The following is a 14,184-nucleotide window of genomic DNA, read 5'->3' on the forward strand; positions in this document are numbered from 1 at the left end:
AAAATAGGAGTGGGGAAATACACTTTATAGAGATTAGTTATTCTTGGTATGGGAAAAGTGGCACTGATCAGTAAACACAGCACAAACAAAATAGTAACGAGCATTTATGGATGGATACTGGCAACATGGCACATAGGCAGGTACAGGTATGTACATAGGTGAGGACAGAAGTTTCTATCAGTACATGTATTTATAAATATGTAGGTAACGACACGTTTAATCACTGTAGACACAAATCCAGAAATGCCTCAAACATAACCTAATACTTGTAAACAATGTTTTTTTCAGGTTTAAAAACATAGGCCCATAGTACTCTCTAATACTACCATCAAGTCAGTGCTGACTCATAAGGGCTTCCTGTGGGTTTCTGAGATTGTAACTCTTTACATAGCAGAAAGCTCAGTCTTTTTCCACCAGGCTGCTGGTGGCTTCAAACTGCCAACCATACAGATTGCAGCCCAACGATTAATCACCACCCCACTAAGGCTCCTTAGAGTCACAGGGCTAATAAACACCCCCAGAGCCCAATGCCATCAAGTGAATTCCAACTCACGGTGATCCTATTGGAGAGAGAACTGCCCCTTTGGGTTTCTGAGACTCTAAATCTTTACAGAAGCAGCCAGCCTCATCTTTTTAAGTGAAGTGGCTAGTGAGTTTGAACTACTGACCTTCTGGTGAGAGTCATCAGGCCTCCTTTGGCCATGGTACAAAACTCAAAACCAAACTCACTGGCATTGAGTTAACTCCAACTCATAGTGACCTACGGGGAAGAACAGAATGATCCATGTGGGTTTCCGAGGCAGGACATCTTTACGGGCGCAGAAAGCCTCAATCTATTTCCCAAGGAGCAGTTGGTGGTTTTGAACTGACTGTGTGGTTGGCAGCCCAACGCATATGCCACTAGGGCTCTTTTTGGCATAGCACGGTACACAAACATCATGAAATGGATCCTAGTGAAGTGAGTAGTTTTAAAAGTTCGTGAACGACCACTTAACACACCACTATATACAGGTCTCAACTTGCCAGGAGAAAACTGTAAGAAAGGTAACAAGAGTTCAGACAAGAAATAATTGTATAAGAGCCACAACTTCATCCTGAGCCCAGAGCTAGATGATGCCAGGCTATCCCTGCTGAATGTTCTGATCAGGGCCACAAAAGCAGATAATAGGTAATATGGGGAAAAGTAAGAGTTAAGATTTTTTTGAAGTCAGTCAAATTACAATAGTAGGAAACAGAGACATACTTTAAGCTGCTCTTGAAGTAAAAATGGAGCTGAGCTTACTTCAAGATAAACTTTTAATGAAATAAAAGTGGCAAACAAAATAAAGATATTACCAGTAAGAGGAGTGCCTTACTGAAAAACTATCAATATGAGGTCAAAAATTTCTCAAAAGCAAAGATTCTGAGATGGTAAGGGCAGGGAAGCTAGAGTAGTGGAAATGGAATAAACAGAACATAATTAGCAAGAACGCTGACACATTAAGTGTAACTAGTATCAATCGTTTGTGTGAAAATTATCAAAAACTTCACACGCTCACTAATTATTTTTAAGTGTTTTGTAAAAGCTGCCGGATACAGGAGGCACAGCCTCCAACAGGACTAAAGCTCTGCTGGGTGGAGCTTTCATAGCTGAGCATTGAGCAATTCAGGGAGTCAGTGCACCGACTGGGGTCGCCTGGGAAGGTTCTCTCGGGTCACAGCAAATTGTTTTGTAAAAGCAGTTTCACTTGAACCTCGTTTTTTTGTGATGGCTGATTTCCGAGGACAGCATGTGGCTGTGAAATGCTACTTCCTGCTGGGGAAAAATGCTGCAGAAACTGTTGTGATGTTGAACACAGCTTACAAAGCATTATGGGAAAACTCAAGTGTACGAGTGGTTTTCTCATTTCAAAAAAGGTGTAATGTCTATGGATGACAAATATGTTCTGCACACCAGAACATAGAGAATGTGGACAAGATTTGTGCACTTGTACTCGAAGCCAACAGACCACTGAAGAGATGGGGAAGATATCTGGCCTATCTTGGCGCTCAGTTCAGAGGACTGGAATGGAAGATTAGGGAATGAGCCAGGAAAAAGAGCATCGAGTGGAAACATGCCATGCTTTGAAAGAACAGTTCTGAAGTGACCCAGACTTTCCCCACAGAGTCATTACTGGCGAGGAGACATGGTGCTGTTCTTACAACCCCAAAAGCAAACACCAATCAAGCCAGTGGAAGACGCCATCGTCACCTCATCCCAAAAAAGCACGTCATTGAAATCAGGGTGGGGGAGGGGTAGAAATGAGATGATACCAAAGGCTCATGTAGAAAGAAAATGTTTCGAAAATGATGACAGCATATGCATAACTATGCTCCACACGTGGATATATGTATGGATTGTGATAAGAGCCCTCAATAAAATGATTTTTTTTTAATCAAGACAATGCTCATTTGTTCTTTTGATTGTGAGGGGTATAAGTGCATTTGGAATTGGTTCCACCAGGTCAGACTGTTAATCAAGCTTTCTACTTAGAGGTTCTGCAAAGATGTGTAACAGTGTGCGACAAAAAAGACCTGATTTATTGCAGACGGGGGCTGGTTTTGGCACAACAATGCACCTGTTCATGCAGCCATCTCAGTGCACCAAGTTTTGGCAAAAACCAGCATGCCTCTCTTGCCCCACGCACCTGACTCACCTGACCTCACTCCACGAGGCTTTTTGTTTCCTCAAATGAAGGACATGAAAGGACAGGGATCTGACAACATAAAGGTGAAGGGAAAAAAATGAGGGAAGTGCTGTCAGTCATCCAAACAGAGGAGTTTGAAAAATGTTTTCAAGAATGGAACTGCAGATTTGACAAATGTATTGTGCGGAATGGAGAGTACTTGGAAAGTGCTAAGGTTATTCTTTTTTAAAAATTTAAATACATAGCTTGGGGTGGCCATTCTTTTTTTTGGAGGGATAGATACCCTTGTATGTCCCTTTAGGCGCCCTGATAGCATAGTCGTTCGTTCGGCATTGGACTGTCTGAAACCACCCACTGCTCCGAAGGGAAGGCGAGACAGGTGGGGCTTTCTACTCCCATAGGGCTACAGTCTGAGAAACTTACAGGGGTGGGCCTACCTGTCCTTTTGGGCTCCTGAATCAGCATCGCCTGGAGGGCAGTGAGGCAGTGAGTTTGGTTTTTTTCATGTCCCTCTGTTCCCATTTACTCTGGAGTTGTTTTACATATTCCATCTAATACACTGAAAACTTCATGACAATGTTTTAAACTTCGAACACTGAAAAAATATATAGGATGCTAAGTTTAAAACAACAAAAAAAGAAAAAAACAACAACAACAAAGTAGGAAATAACAAAAACTTCCAGAATTCGACAGAAAATAACAAACCCAAATCAACTGTGGTCAAATTGATTGCAACTCATGGCAACCCGTGTCAGAACAGAATTCTCAAGGACTGATTTTTCATATGATCAGACCTTTCTTCCAAAGTACCTCTCAAAGAAATTCACTGTCAGGTCAATGCTGACTCGTAGTGATCTAACAGGATAGGATAGAACTTTCCCCCTGTGAATTTCCTAGACTGTTTACAGTAGACAGCCCCGTCTTTCTCCCTTTTTGCACCTGCTGGTTCAAACTGCCAACCTTGCAGTTGAATAGTAACCAATATGCCACCAGGGATCCCTCCCTTTTGATTAGTAGCTGAGCACTCTGTGCCAGCTAGGGGGTCAGTTTAAGGGGGAAAGGCATTATTTCGAGGCCATAAATGAAAGGTGCGCAGTCAAGCCCCACACGATGAGGGAGATGCCCCAGCTTGCAGATGACATGGTGGAAGGGCATTCATTAGGCACACAAATGGGGAATGAAGTACGGCCTGGGGGGAGTAGAGGTGCAATTGCTTCACAGACACAAGTGCTCAGAATGGGTGAGCAACACGAGGAGCAAGCAATTCAGTCATACCCTCAAGGGACTCACAAATGCAATCTAGGAGAGAGACCACCTGAGCACATGATTACATTGCAGTACGTCCACAAGGGCACAGCGCGCTGTCAAGAGTGCACAGAGCGTGTGCGTGGCGGAGGCTTGGAGAGAAGCTGCTGTGGGCTGGAGGGCTGCAGAGGCTGGGTCCTGCAGAGTGAATGAGATTAGCCATTTGAGTCGTACTGGAGAATTCCAGTTAACAGTGAAAAGCCCAGGCATAGACTGCCACACGCACAAACTCAAAGCAGCTGTAGGACGTTCTCCGAATGGTGGGGGCCTAGGACTGATGCCAGACTGGGTCGGGCCCAGGTGCCAGGTGAGGCTCCCTGACCATTTTCAGGGTCAGAGAGACTCTTGGGCTAAGAGAAATTCTAGGAGTCAATTTTACTCATTCTATCTGTGATTAGGTTAGTCATGTGGTCTGCCAACTTTGGGAATTGTTGGTGCCCTGCCACGTTCCTACTGACATTGGACCCATGCTACTCTGCACCCATCAGCCTGTTATCTCCCAGGGTCCTGCTTTGTCCTCTGCTTCATAAACTGCCAGCTTCAGGAGTCTAGAAGGGTCTCAGATACCATGTAGTCCACCGACTAGGCTGGGTCATTTTCCTGATATAAAGTTCACTCTTTTCCATAACATACCACGCCACCAACCACAAACAGCTTTCTTAGGGCCCTGCATCTATCTGGTCACCTCTCTGCCCAATCTTCGGTTCTTGGGTCTTGAGTTGTGGCCTACCACCTAGCCCGATTTCACTCGCTTCTGTAGTCTTGTGGAGGAGGATGCTCCAGACAGATAGCTGAACTTTGGATTTGGACTTGCTAGCTCCAACTATGCTAGCCATTTTCTTTAAGTTCTGTGTAGGCACTGAATTGAATTGCAGAATCTTGGGACATGAGAAGAGCCTGGTGGTGTAATGGCTATGGGTTGGGCTGCTAACCACAAAGGCAGCAGTTCGAAGCCATCAGCTGTTCCACAGGAGAAAGATGGAGATTTTTTACTCCCACAAAGAATTCGTCTCAGAAACCCACAAAGGCAGTTCTACCCTGCCCTGTAGGGGTGCTATGAATCAGAATCAACTCAATGGCTATGAGTTTTTTTGGAGTGACATAGAGAATATACTAAGGGGAGACGTAGTAGTTGGTATCAGGGATGATAGAACAGCATCGTGTTTTGGCAAGTGGGACAATTGGAACATATTTAACCCCCCCCTTTGTGTCACCAGTTGTGTAACTTTTCTAAAAGAACTTATTCCTATCATCTACTCATACCCCATGCCCTTCCTTGTGGAGGTACTGGAGGATGGGTTGGCGAGGGCACTTGGAGACTGCTGGGCACCGAGGTAATACCAGAAGAGGAACTAAAGAGATCTCACAGCTACTGTGAAGCCAGAGTCCTGGTGAGGCTTCCCTAAACATGATGAGGGATCATCAGAAGAGGTAGACTTCCATAAGGACTGGGGAGGAAGTGGCGAGTTAACTGTCATCCAGATGCTAGACAGACCCTTAAGCTCCATTACCTCACACTGTCCTAAAGTCCTACTGCTACTTTACGGTAGGAGCCCGGGTAGCGTGGGGGCTAAGCCTTGGGCTGTGACCCAAAAGAGCAGCAGTTTGGAATCACCAGCCGCTCTGTGGGGGGAAAGACGGGGCTCGCCTCTCCTCTTAAGAGATACAGAAAAATCGTCTCAGGAACTCCCAGGGCAGTTCTGTCCTGTCCCATAGCATTACCATGAGTCAGTACTGACACGATGGCATACAGTTGGTTTTTTATATTAAAATAAGAGATAATTTGTCATTAAGATGTTTCTTTACTGAAAAATAAAGTTTTCTTTCCTAATGGACATGAAATACTCTGCAATGTAAATGGCAATCAGGCTGAAAGATAACAATTTACTGTGAACACAATGTAATTATCCTGAAATCTAATGGTCATCATACTATACATGCCTCTTCTGGAGTTGTTCTTGCACAAAAGGCTCAATACCTTGTATGACCACTCGATTACATAGTAACTGTTATATACATTATATAGTGACTCTTCACCCAGTTACTAGCAGCTAGTTCATCCAGTAGCTAGACCCATGCTAAGAAGGTGCAGAGCACCTTGCGGGCACTGGTAAAAATGTAGATTCCAACCCATCCAGTGGGTCTCAAAAGAGCCCAAGAAGTTTGTATCAAGTACTCTGGAAGGTCTTTGGACCTAGCTGGAAAGTCGTGCTCTAGACATCTTTGAGCCAACAAGCCAAGGGCAAATCCATGCTATGAAAGGAGACGAGGCAGTCAGCGTTAGCTCCATCCACTGCCAAACAGCAGGGCGCACACAAGTGCCCTCGAGTCACTTGACAAACATTTATGAATCCGTGTTGAAGTGTTTCACTCTCCAAATAGCAATAATGAGACAGATGTTTCGGAAAAGTGCAATAGAAAAATATTGTTCACTGGTTTATTTTTCCAAATGAGCAATACACTATTTACAATTAAGTAGATCTCCAATGACGTATATTAAAATGGCAATCCTACCATTGTTTGACTTCTAAATGGGGGAAAAACAGTAAGGCACATTTCATTTTTGAGTTTAAAACAAACTTCTGGAGTAATGACAGATTAATTTTACTTTTGCCTCCCAAAACTTGTGAGCACCACAGTCTAAGAACACTTAATATTTAGTAAAACAGTAAAGAATATAAAAATTAAGAAGGGGAAGGAAATCATTTACTAAAGAAAATCTTTGGAGATCAGTTCACTGAAAATCAAACATACTAAACAGTGATACACATGAATTCTAGTAACTAACAGGAACTCCAGAGATGGCAAAGCACTACAAAATGAACATTAAATAAATTAAAGGTATTTTCAAAGGATAAAACAAAACAGTGATTAAAGAATGGCCATCTCCACCAACATAACACAGACAGGATGAACTGAGCAAAACCAGGTATGTTTCCCCCCAACATTTTCATTTTTTTATACGCTTACATCATTATATTTATTACAATAGTTCTTCTTGACATTCTATATGTTAATATTTTACTTTAAAGACAGGGTCAGAAAGAGGGGAAAATGACAATTCCATCTTGAAATTCAAAACCAGGTCCATTTAGGCCAAACAAATCATGATTACAACAACCATCTACCATCGTGTGCTCTCCTCGCACCCCTTGCTTTCAAAATGGCAATGACCACAAAGGAACGTGGAGTTTGGGGAAACACTCAACTTTGCAAAGCCCTTCCAAGGACGACGATACTAATATTATCTGACTTCCTTATGTTACAACTGGAACATAAAATGGTATTTTAAAAAAGTAAAAATCCTTGTAAAAAAGACAAGATAGAATCTGTGCACTGTTGACAGTCACAACAGAACATTTACTAGAGTCACAAAGTTTTCTTACAATAATACTTTGCAGGGATGTTCACGTTTTCTGCCGTGAGACCGTAGCAAAGGGATCTGAGACAGAGTTGGTTCACTGGGTAGATTTCAAGTCATAGTTAAACAGGTCTACTCCATAATGTTCAGCAAAAAGATGTGTTCAAAGGTAAACACTGATCACAATTTTGTTCAAAAAGCTCAATCTTAAAGAAGTCTTTTATAAAAAATCACTTGTAAAATATATCCTTGTATGGGCTTCAAAATCGGGTTATACAAAATGTCTCTGAAAAATAAATTAGATAATTAAAAATGTCTTTTTCCAGCAGAGCTGGACACTAGGCTGTCCTCACTGAGCCATTATAACTACTTTTACTGTAACTCGGATCGTTTTTTTCTAGCCACATTTCAGCCAACTGCTGCGCGGACCCATATGTTGAGGCTTTGGATCCCAAGCACATCTTGTACTGCTTGGGATCAAGATTGGGATCACAAAAGACAGGATGATGGACATGAACCACTCCTACTTCTTGGCTTCTAAATGTCTTCAAACCTGCCTGAACCACTTTGTTGAAGAGGTCTACATCTTCGAGCCCCCAGCCCTGGATGGAAACATCAAAGCTGCCCACTCGAACAAGGTCACCTTTATAAATACAAGTAATGCCAAACCCATAGTTTCTCCAGAAGCCGGTTTTCTTAGTAAAGGCAAAATGATTGCCACTGGGAACTTTCCCACTATAAACAATCTTTGGATCATACTGGCTAAAAATGATGGGAAAGTATATTTGTTGACCCAGAACTGTATTTGCTCGACATCGTTGAAGGAATTCTGTAGTAAATACAAGGTCAACATCACAAAAGAAGAGCAAAGATTCATTATTAAACTGAGAAGATCCTACTTCAAGGGCTAGAGCTCTTGAGAATTCTCCAGACACAGGCAGAATCTGCATATCAGCCTTAGGGTACCTCACTCGGTAATCTCTCATCAGTTCAACTTGCTTAGCTTTGTCAGGGTTGGAGTCAGAATTAAAAAGCAGAATAACAAGCCTGACATTCTGATTTTGAATGAGACAGGTCTTCTCAAAATTTCCCATGAATCTCACAAACATGTCAAAGCGGCCAGACAAGGGAACCAGTATGTTTATCTTCTTCTCTTTGGGCTCCTTGTGCTCATTTTTTGACCCAGGAAGCTGAAATGGAACAAGCTTCTTCAGGGAATTTGAGAGAAAGGATAAGGATCCAGCTTCTTGGTTAATTTTGTCGGCCAACTCCTTTACATCCAGCTCCTCGTGTTCCACAAACTGGATCTTACTGAAGGTCTGCTGCAAATAGGCGTGCCGCCTCACGGGGACCGTCATCTTCTTTCCTTTGTGCTTCTTGTAGAGCAGCAGCAGGTCGAGGATGTACTCAGCCCCGTACATGGGATTCACTCTGCGATAGCCATACTGTATCTCCTTAAAGTCAATGATTCGCCCCCTGGTCTTGGCATTGGCGTTGATCATTTCCATGACCTGCATGACAATGTCGTCCAAGGCTTCTCTCTGTGCTGAGTCCATCCCTCTTCGAGGTGGCTGACCATCTGCAGTTGAATATAAATACTTTCCAGTAAGAAACTCCCACTCCAAAATCTCCTCCCGCTGTCGGGGCTGAAACCTCATAAATGAAGGAGACATTCCCAGCTGGAGATCTTCTTTGTGAATCTCGGTGTGACTATATTTGCTCATCAGGACAATTTCTCGGTGCAGCTGTATAGTGCGATGGCGAAGTTCAGCTATTTTGCGACTAAGCATGTAGCTGTGAAGTCTGTACTGGTAGGGCGGGTTTTTGTTGGGGTGTAATGTGATGGCTCGGTGAATTTTACTGTTATGAAGATCTCTGATGTAACCTTTTTTGTTCTGTTCATAATTCTCATAAAAAAGCTGCTGCATCTGTTAAGAAAATAAAAAGATTACTACTTTAGTATTACAGGCTAAATGTGCTTCTATTCTCTTATATGCTTGGATACTCTAAGAAATACAAACTGTTAGGAAAGGTTTTTAAATGAGCCACAAAAACACTACTCAACAGCAGTTCAATGAGATTAGAAGATTGATAGATAAAAACTGCTTAAATAAAAAAAAAAACATTTCATCAGTAACAAGAGTTAACAAATATAAATCTGTAGGATAAACAGAACTATAAAATAGTTTTTCCAAGCCAGAACGAGGGGACGCAACCTAGGCAGGCCGGAGCCGCTGCCGTCGCCATGACCCGCGGTAACCAACGAGAGCTTGCCCGCCAGAAGAATATGACAAAGCAGAGCGACTCGGTTAAGGGAAAGCGCCGAGATGACGGGCTTTCTGCTGCTGCCCGCAAGCAGAGGGACTCGGAGATCATGCAGCAGAAGCAGAAAAAGGCAAACGAGAAGAAGGAGGAACCCAAGTAGCTCTGTGGCTTCGTGTCCAACCCTCTTGCCCTCCCTCCGCCTGTGTGCCTGGAGCCAGTCCTACCACGCTCGCGTTCCTCCTGTAGTGCTCACAGGTCCCAGCACCGATGGCATTCCCTTTGCCTGGAGTCTGCAGCGGGTCCCTGTTGTGCTCCCTTCCCCTCAGGTAGCCCCTCGCCCCCTGGGCCACACCTGGGGGGTGAGGGGGTTACCCCTTCCCAGTGTTTTTTATTCCTGTGGGGCTCACCCCAAAGTATTAAACGTAGCTTTGTAATTCCAAAAAAAAATAGTTTTTCCATAAAGATTGTAAACTTGAGCTCACAGTCTACCACATAAGCATATCTAAAACAGAATCCCCGACTGCCTGCAGGCCCATCAGGCCCGTGAACAGGTCGTGGTTCCCTGCTTGAATACTGGCACAACTGGGAACTGCAGCTGATCTAGAATAGCCCTGCAAGGGTCAGCCACAGGAATAAAACACAGTGCTGCGGAGCCAAAAGGGAGACCTCCAAGAGTGTGGTGAGGCACCCCACCCACTAGGGAGTATTGGAAAAGAAAAATCCACTCACAGGCAGGAAGAGGCTGATGGTCTAGAAAAGAATCGGCCAACTTGAGGTCAAAGAGGCAATCCTGTCCCTTACAACAACTTAGAAATATTGTGAGATCCATGGATATATATATTCACAAACAAATGAAGTCGTCATTATCGGAATAACATTCTTTAAAATGTTTATAAATGTCCCCTTAGGGAATGAATAACGGAAATGTGGGTAAAGGGAGGCAAGGGACAGTATAAGACATGAAATAACAACAATAATAATATATAATTGATCAAGGATTCATGAAAATGGGAGGGTGGAGGAGGGAGAGGGAAAAAGGAGCTGATACCAAAGGCTTAAGTAGAAAGAAAATAATTTGGGAAATATTGATGGCAGCATAAGCATGCTTAATAAAATTGAATAATGGATTGTAAGAGCCCCCAATAAAATGATTAATAAAGGGGAAAAATTATAAATAAAACTAAGTTTCATTGTCCTTTTCAATTTTATTTCAGAACCCCATGTACATATGGAAAAAGTAGCATACGGCTTACAAGCTACAGTTGGTTGACTGGGTCTAGAAGGGCAGGCTGCAAGGGTTGACAGCAAGGTCCTAGAAGGTAGCTGGGCATAAACTCTGAAACTATTTTAAAAGCCTGCTGCTTTCCCCTGGACTCCAGGCAGCAGAACAGGCCCACTGTGTTGGGCCTTGTGTCTCTAGTACCAGTATCGGGCCTGGTGCTGGAGGACTCAGGAAAAGCATGCTCCAGTTCAGGCCAGCAACTGCCGGGCTGCTTGCTTTTACTCAAGTCTCTGCGTGAGGGCATGTTTTAGAGGAAAGACTCGAGATAGACCACTCAAAATGGTGTCTTTGTGCCCTCAGGTTAGGAAAGAAACCTAGACAATTCTCAAAATATCTGAGCCATTTAGGAATGATCACAGCCTTGAAAAACCTATGGAGCAGTTCTACTAGCCTACAACAGCAGCTGCTTTTGCTATGCATTAGAATGGACTAGATGGCAGTGGAGTTTTTGTTTGTTTGGTGGTTTGGGATTGTTGCTTTTTTCTTGTTATTAATCCTGTTTCTTTCATTTATATGTAGTATTTTTTGTTAAATACCAACTTTGATTAAGAGTGGTTGGCTTTCAATTGGTTAATTTATTTGCCCACGAACAGCAATTTTTCTGAGCCATTGGCAATGACTACACAAACAGAAAATAAACATTTTTAAGACCTGCTTTCTTTTTCTATATAATATTGTATATACAACCAAGAAACAGAAGCAGTAAAAGTAGAAAGGAGAAAAATCTCCAAGAATGGCTTGAGAACCAAACAAGGGCTGGCATTGAGGGCCAAAGGCTGCATGCGCCCTGGTGAGCCTACTCATTTCTCAAGGTATTGAGTCTGACCTTCTAACAGAGGTCAATCAGAAACTCAGTCCTGACCTCCTTCACGCAACTATGGGGCCTGTTCTTTCATTAGGAATGAAAATGAATTATAGTACTCTCAGAATCGCAAACAGTCTACAATCCTCTTCTCTGCCAAACTACTCAACAGGTGAAAGAGGAGAGAGAAGTAGTATTTTCGAACACCTAAAGATCCAACTCTTGCACTCATTCCTGCCCAAGAGCTATGGGAAGAAGCGCAGCTCCAAAATGAGGACATACCTCTGGAAGGAAGAAGACACAGGATCCTGGAAACAGGGATCAAAGAAGGAAGGAAAGGTGAGCCCCAAAAGGCGAGCTTTGTAACAAGCTGAGGGAACCTAATAAGTGCTAAACATAGAGCTGATGAATTCAGATAAAGTCTTTTTAATTTTTTTTAAATTTTACGATTAAAATTTTTTTTTACCATAGTAAAATCTGTAAGTACAAGAAGTATCAAAAAGTTGCCAAATAATTCCACTGCAGAACAAAACTAGTGAGCACTGGTCACATGATACACATAAGTAACACATAGGAAAAAGGCTAGGTTTCTCTCTGAGCATTTGCTCTTACTCTTATTTTTTTTGAAAGTGGTAAAAATGTTCTTTATCTTGATAAGCTAGTAGTACTTCCATGGTGTCTAGCTAGACAAACATACATCAAGCTAAACACTTAGAATCTGCATACTTTCAAATCTTTTTCTTTTTTAAAATCATTTTATTGGGGGCTCGTACTCAGCTTATCACAGTCCACACATCCATCCATTGTGTCAAGCGCATTTGTACACTTGTTGCCCTCATCATTCTCAAAACATTTTCTTTCTACTTGAGCCCTTGGTATCAGCTCATTTTCCCCTCCCTCCTCCATGAACCGTTGTTAATTTATGTTACTATTTTTTCATTTCTTACACTGTTCGATGTGATGTCTCTCTTCACCCACTTTTCTGTTGTCCATCCCCTTGGGAGGGGGTTATATGTAGATGACTGTGATCAGTTCCCTCTTTCTCCTCTACCTTCTCCTTACCCTTCTGGTATCACTACTCTCATTATTGGTCCTGAGGGGTTTATCTGTTCTGGATTCCCTGTGTTTCCAGCTATTATCTGTACCAGTGTACATGCTCTGTTCTAGCCAGATTTGTAAGGTAGAATTGGGATCATGATAGTGAGGGGAGGAAACATTAAAGAATTAGAGGAAAGTTGTTTGTCTCATTGGCGCTACACTGCCCCCTGATTGGCTGGTCTACTCTCTGAGACCCTTCTGTAAGGGGATGTCCAGTTGTCCACGGATGGGCTTTGAGTGTCTACTCCACGCTAACCCTTATTCACAATGATATGAATTTTTGTTCTTTGATGCTTGATACCTGATCCCATCAACACCTCATGATCACACAGGCTGGTATGCTTCTTCCATATGGGTTTTGTTGCTTCTCAGCTAGATGGCCGCTTTTTTATCTTTAAGCTGTTAAGACCCCACATGTATGGGAAACAGAAAGATATCTCCCAAATCGTCTCCCCCAAATATATGTTAGACTTAGGACACTGCCTGAAGCTAATGGTAAATGATTGTGAAGTCACCTCCCTGAATACTGTCTGTCCCACCACAAGAGGAGCCCAACTCCCTGCTGTTAAAGACAATGGGCTACTTTGCCCTAAAGGCTTGTGATCATTAGTCTGCTCCGTATAGGTGGAGTTTATACCCTACTTACTGATAATGGTTTCTATGGACATCCAGAGAACAGGTCAAACTTGCTCTGTGACATCCAGTTAGGCTGCCATCCGAAATTTAGGATCTGCCCATCTTGTACATGTATGCCCCCAATCCCTCCTCTTCCTATTGTGTGTATATCCCTAGATTGTCCCCCTATCATTGCTGTATCACCTATAGTGCAACCCCTTCCTGTGATGTATGTCTTTGCCTGTAATTAGTGGGCTTGCACGCACACCAAAGATATATAAGCCTTGGTTAGCAATAAAGATCCCCCTTAGCCTCTTGTCAGCTCCCTCTCCTCTCTGGTCCTCTCCCCTGTTCTCTTTCCCCTTGTGCTCCTTCCCCTCCCCCTCTCATCTGCCCTTAGGTCTCCCATCTCCACTTGGACCACCAAGCAGGGCCGAGGTGAGCATGCTACCACAAAATGTGTCTGACTCCATTATTTCAATCTCTCTTTTATCTCTCATGCTCTCGATGACTTTATTATAATCTTTATATATCTCAACCATACAATTGCACCTATCGAGCCATAATTAGTTGTGGGGGGCTGGCCTTTCCCACACACACATGCTATATCTTTTGATAGTTGGGCACCATCAGTTTTCTTCACTACATTTTCTTATGTACCCACTTTGTTTTCAGCGATGTGTTGGGAAGGTGAAGATCATAGAATGCCAGGTTAATAGAGCAAAGTGTTCTTGCATTGAGGGAGTACTTGAGTAGAGGCCCAATCTCATCTGCTCCCTTAACAGTACAC

General features: G+C 42.9%; 2 protein-coding genes across 2 annotated transcripts; one reads left to right on the forward strand and one right to left on the reverse strand.

The window, feature by feature from the left end:
• Positions 1-6,381: 6,381 nt before the first annotated feature.
• CHSY1 (chondroitin sulfate synthase 1) lies at positions 6,382-9,264 on the reverse strand. Its single transcript, XM_075557949.1, has one exon. The coding sequence runs from the start codon at positions 9,258-9,260 to the stop codon at positions 7,671-7,673; it is 1,590 nt and encodes a 529-aa protein (XP_075414064.1). The 5' UTR covers positions 9,261-9,264; the 3' UTR covers positions 6,382-7,670.
• Positions 9,265-9,558: 294 nt separating this feature from the next.
• On the forward strand, positions 9,559-10,044 carry LOC142456311 (small EDRK-rich factor 2-like). Its single transcript, XM_075557471.1, has one exon. The coding sequence runs from the start codon at positions 9,578-9,580 to the stop codon at positions 9,755-9,757; it is 180 nt and encodes a 59-aa protein (XP_075413586.1). The 5' UTR covers positions 9,559-9,577; the 3' UTR covers positions 9,758-10,044.
• Positions 10,045-14,184: the final 4,140 nt, after the last annotated feature.

This window comes from Tenrec ecaudatus, chromosome 9, assembly GCF_050624435.1.
Source record: "Tenrec ecaudatus isolate mTenEca1 chromosome 9, mTenEca1.hap1, whole genome shotgun sequence".
NCBI classification, from domain to species: domain Eukaryota; kingdom Metazoa; phylum Chordata; class Mammalia; order Afrosoricida; family Tenrecidae; genus Tenrec; species Tenrec ecaudatus.

Bases quoted from the DNA above. Each gene is read 5' to 3' on its own strand.
- LOC142456311 (XM_075557471.1), top strand. From the start codon at position 9,578: ATGACCCGCGGTAACCAACGAGAGCTTGCCCGCCAGAAGAATATGACA.
- CHSY1 (XM_075557949.1), bottom strand. From the start codon at position 9,260: ATGCAGCAGCTTTTTTATGAGAATTATGAACAGAACAAAAAAGGTTAC.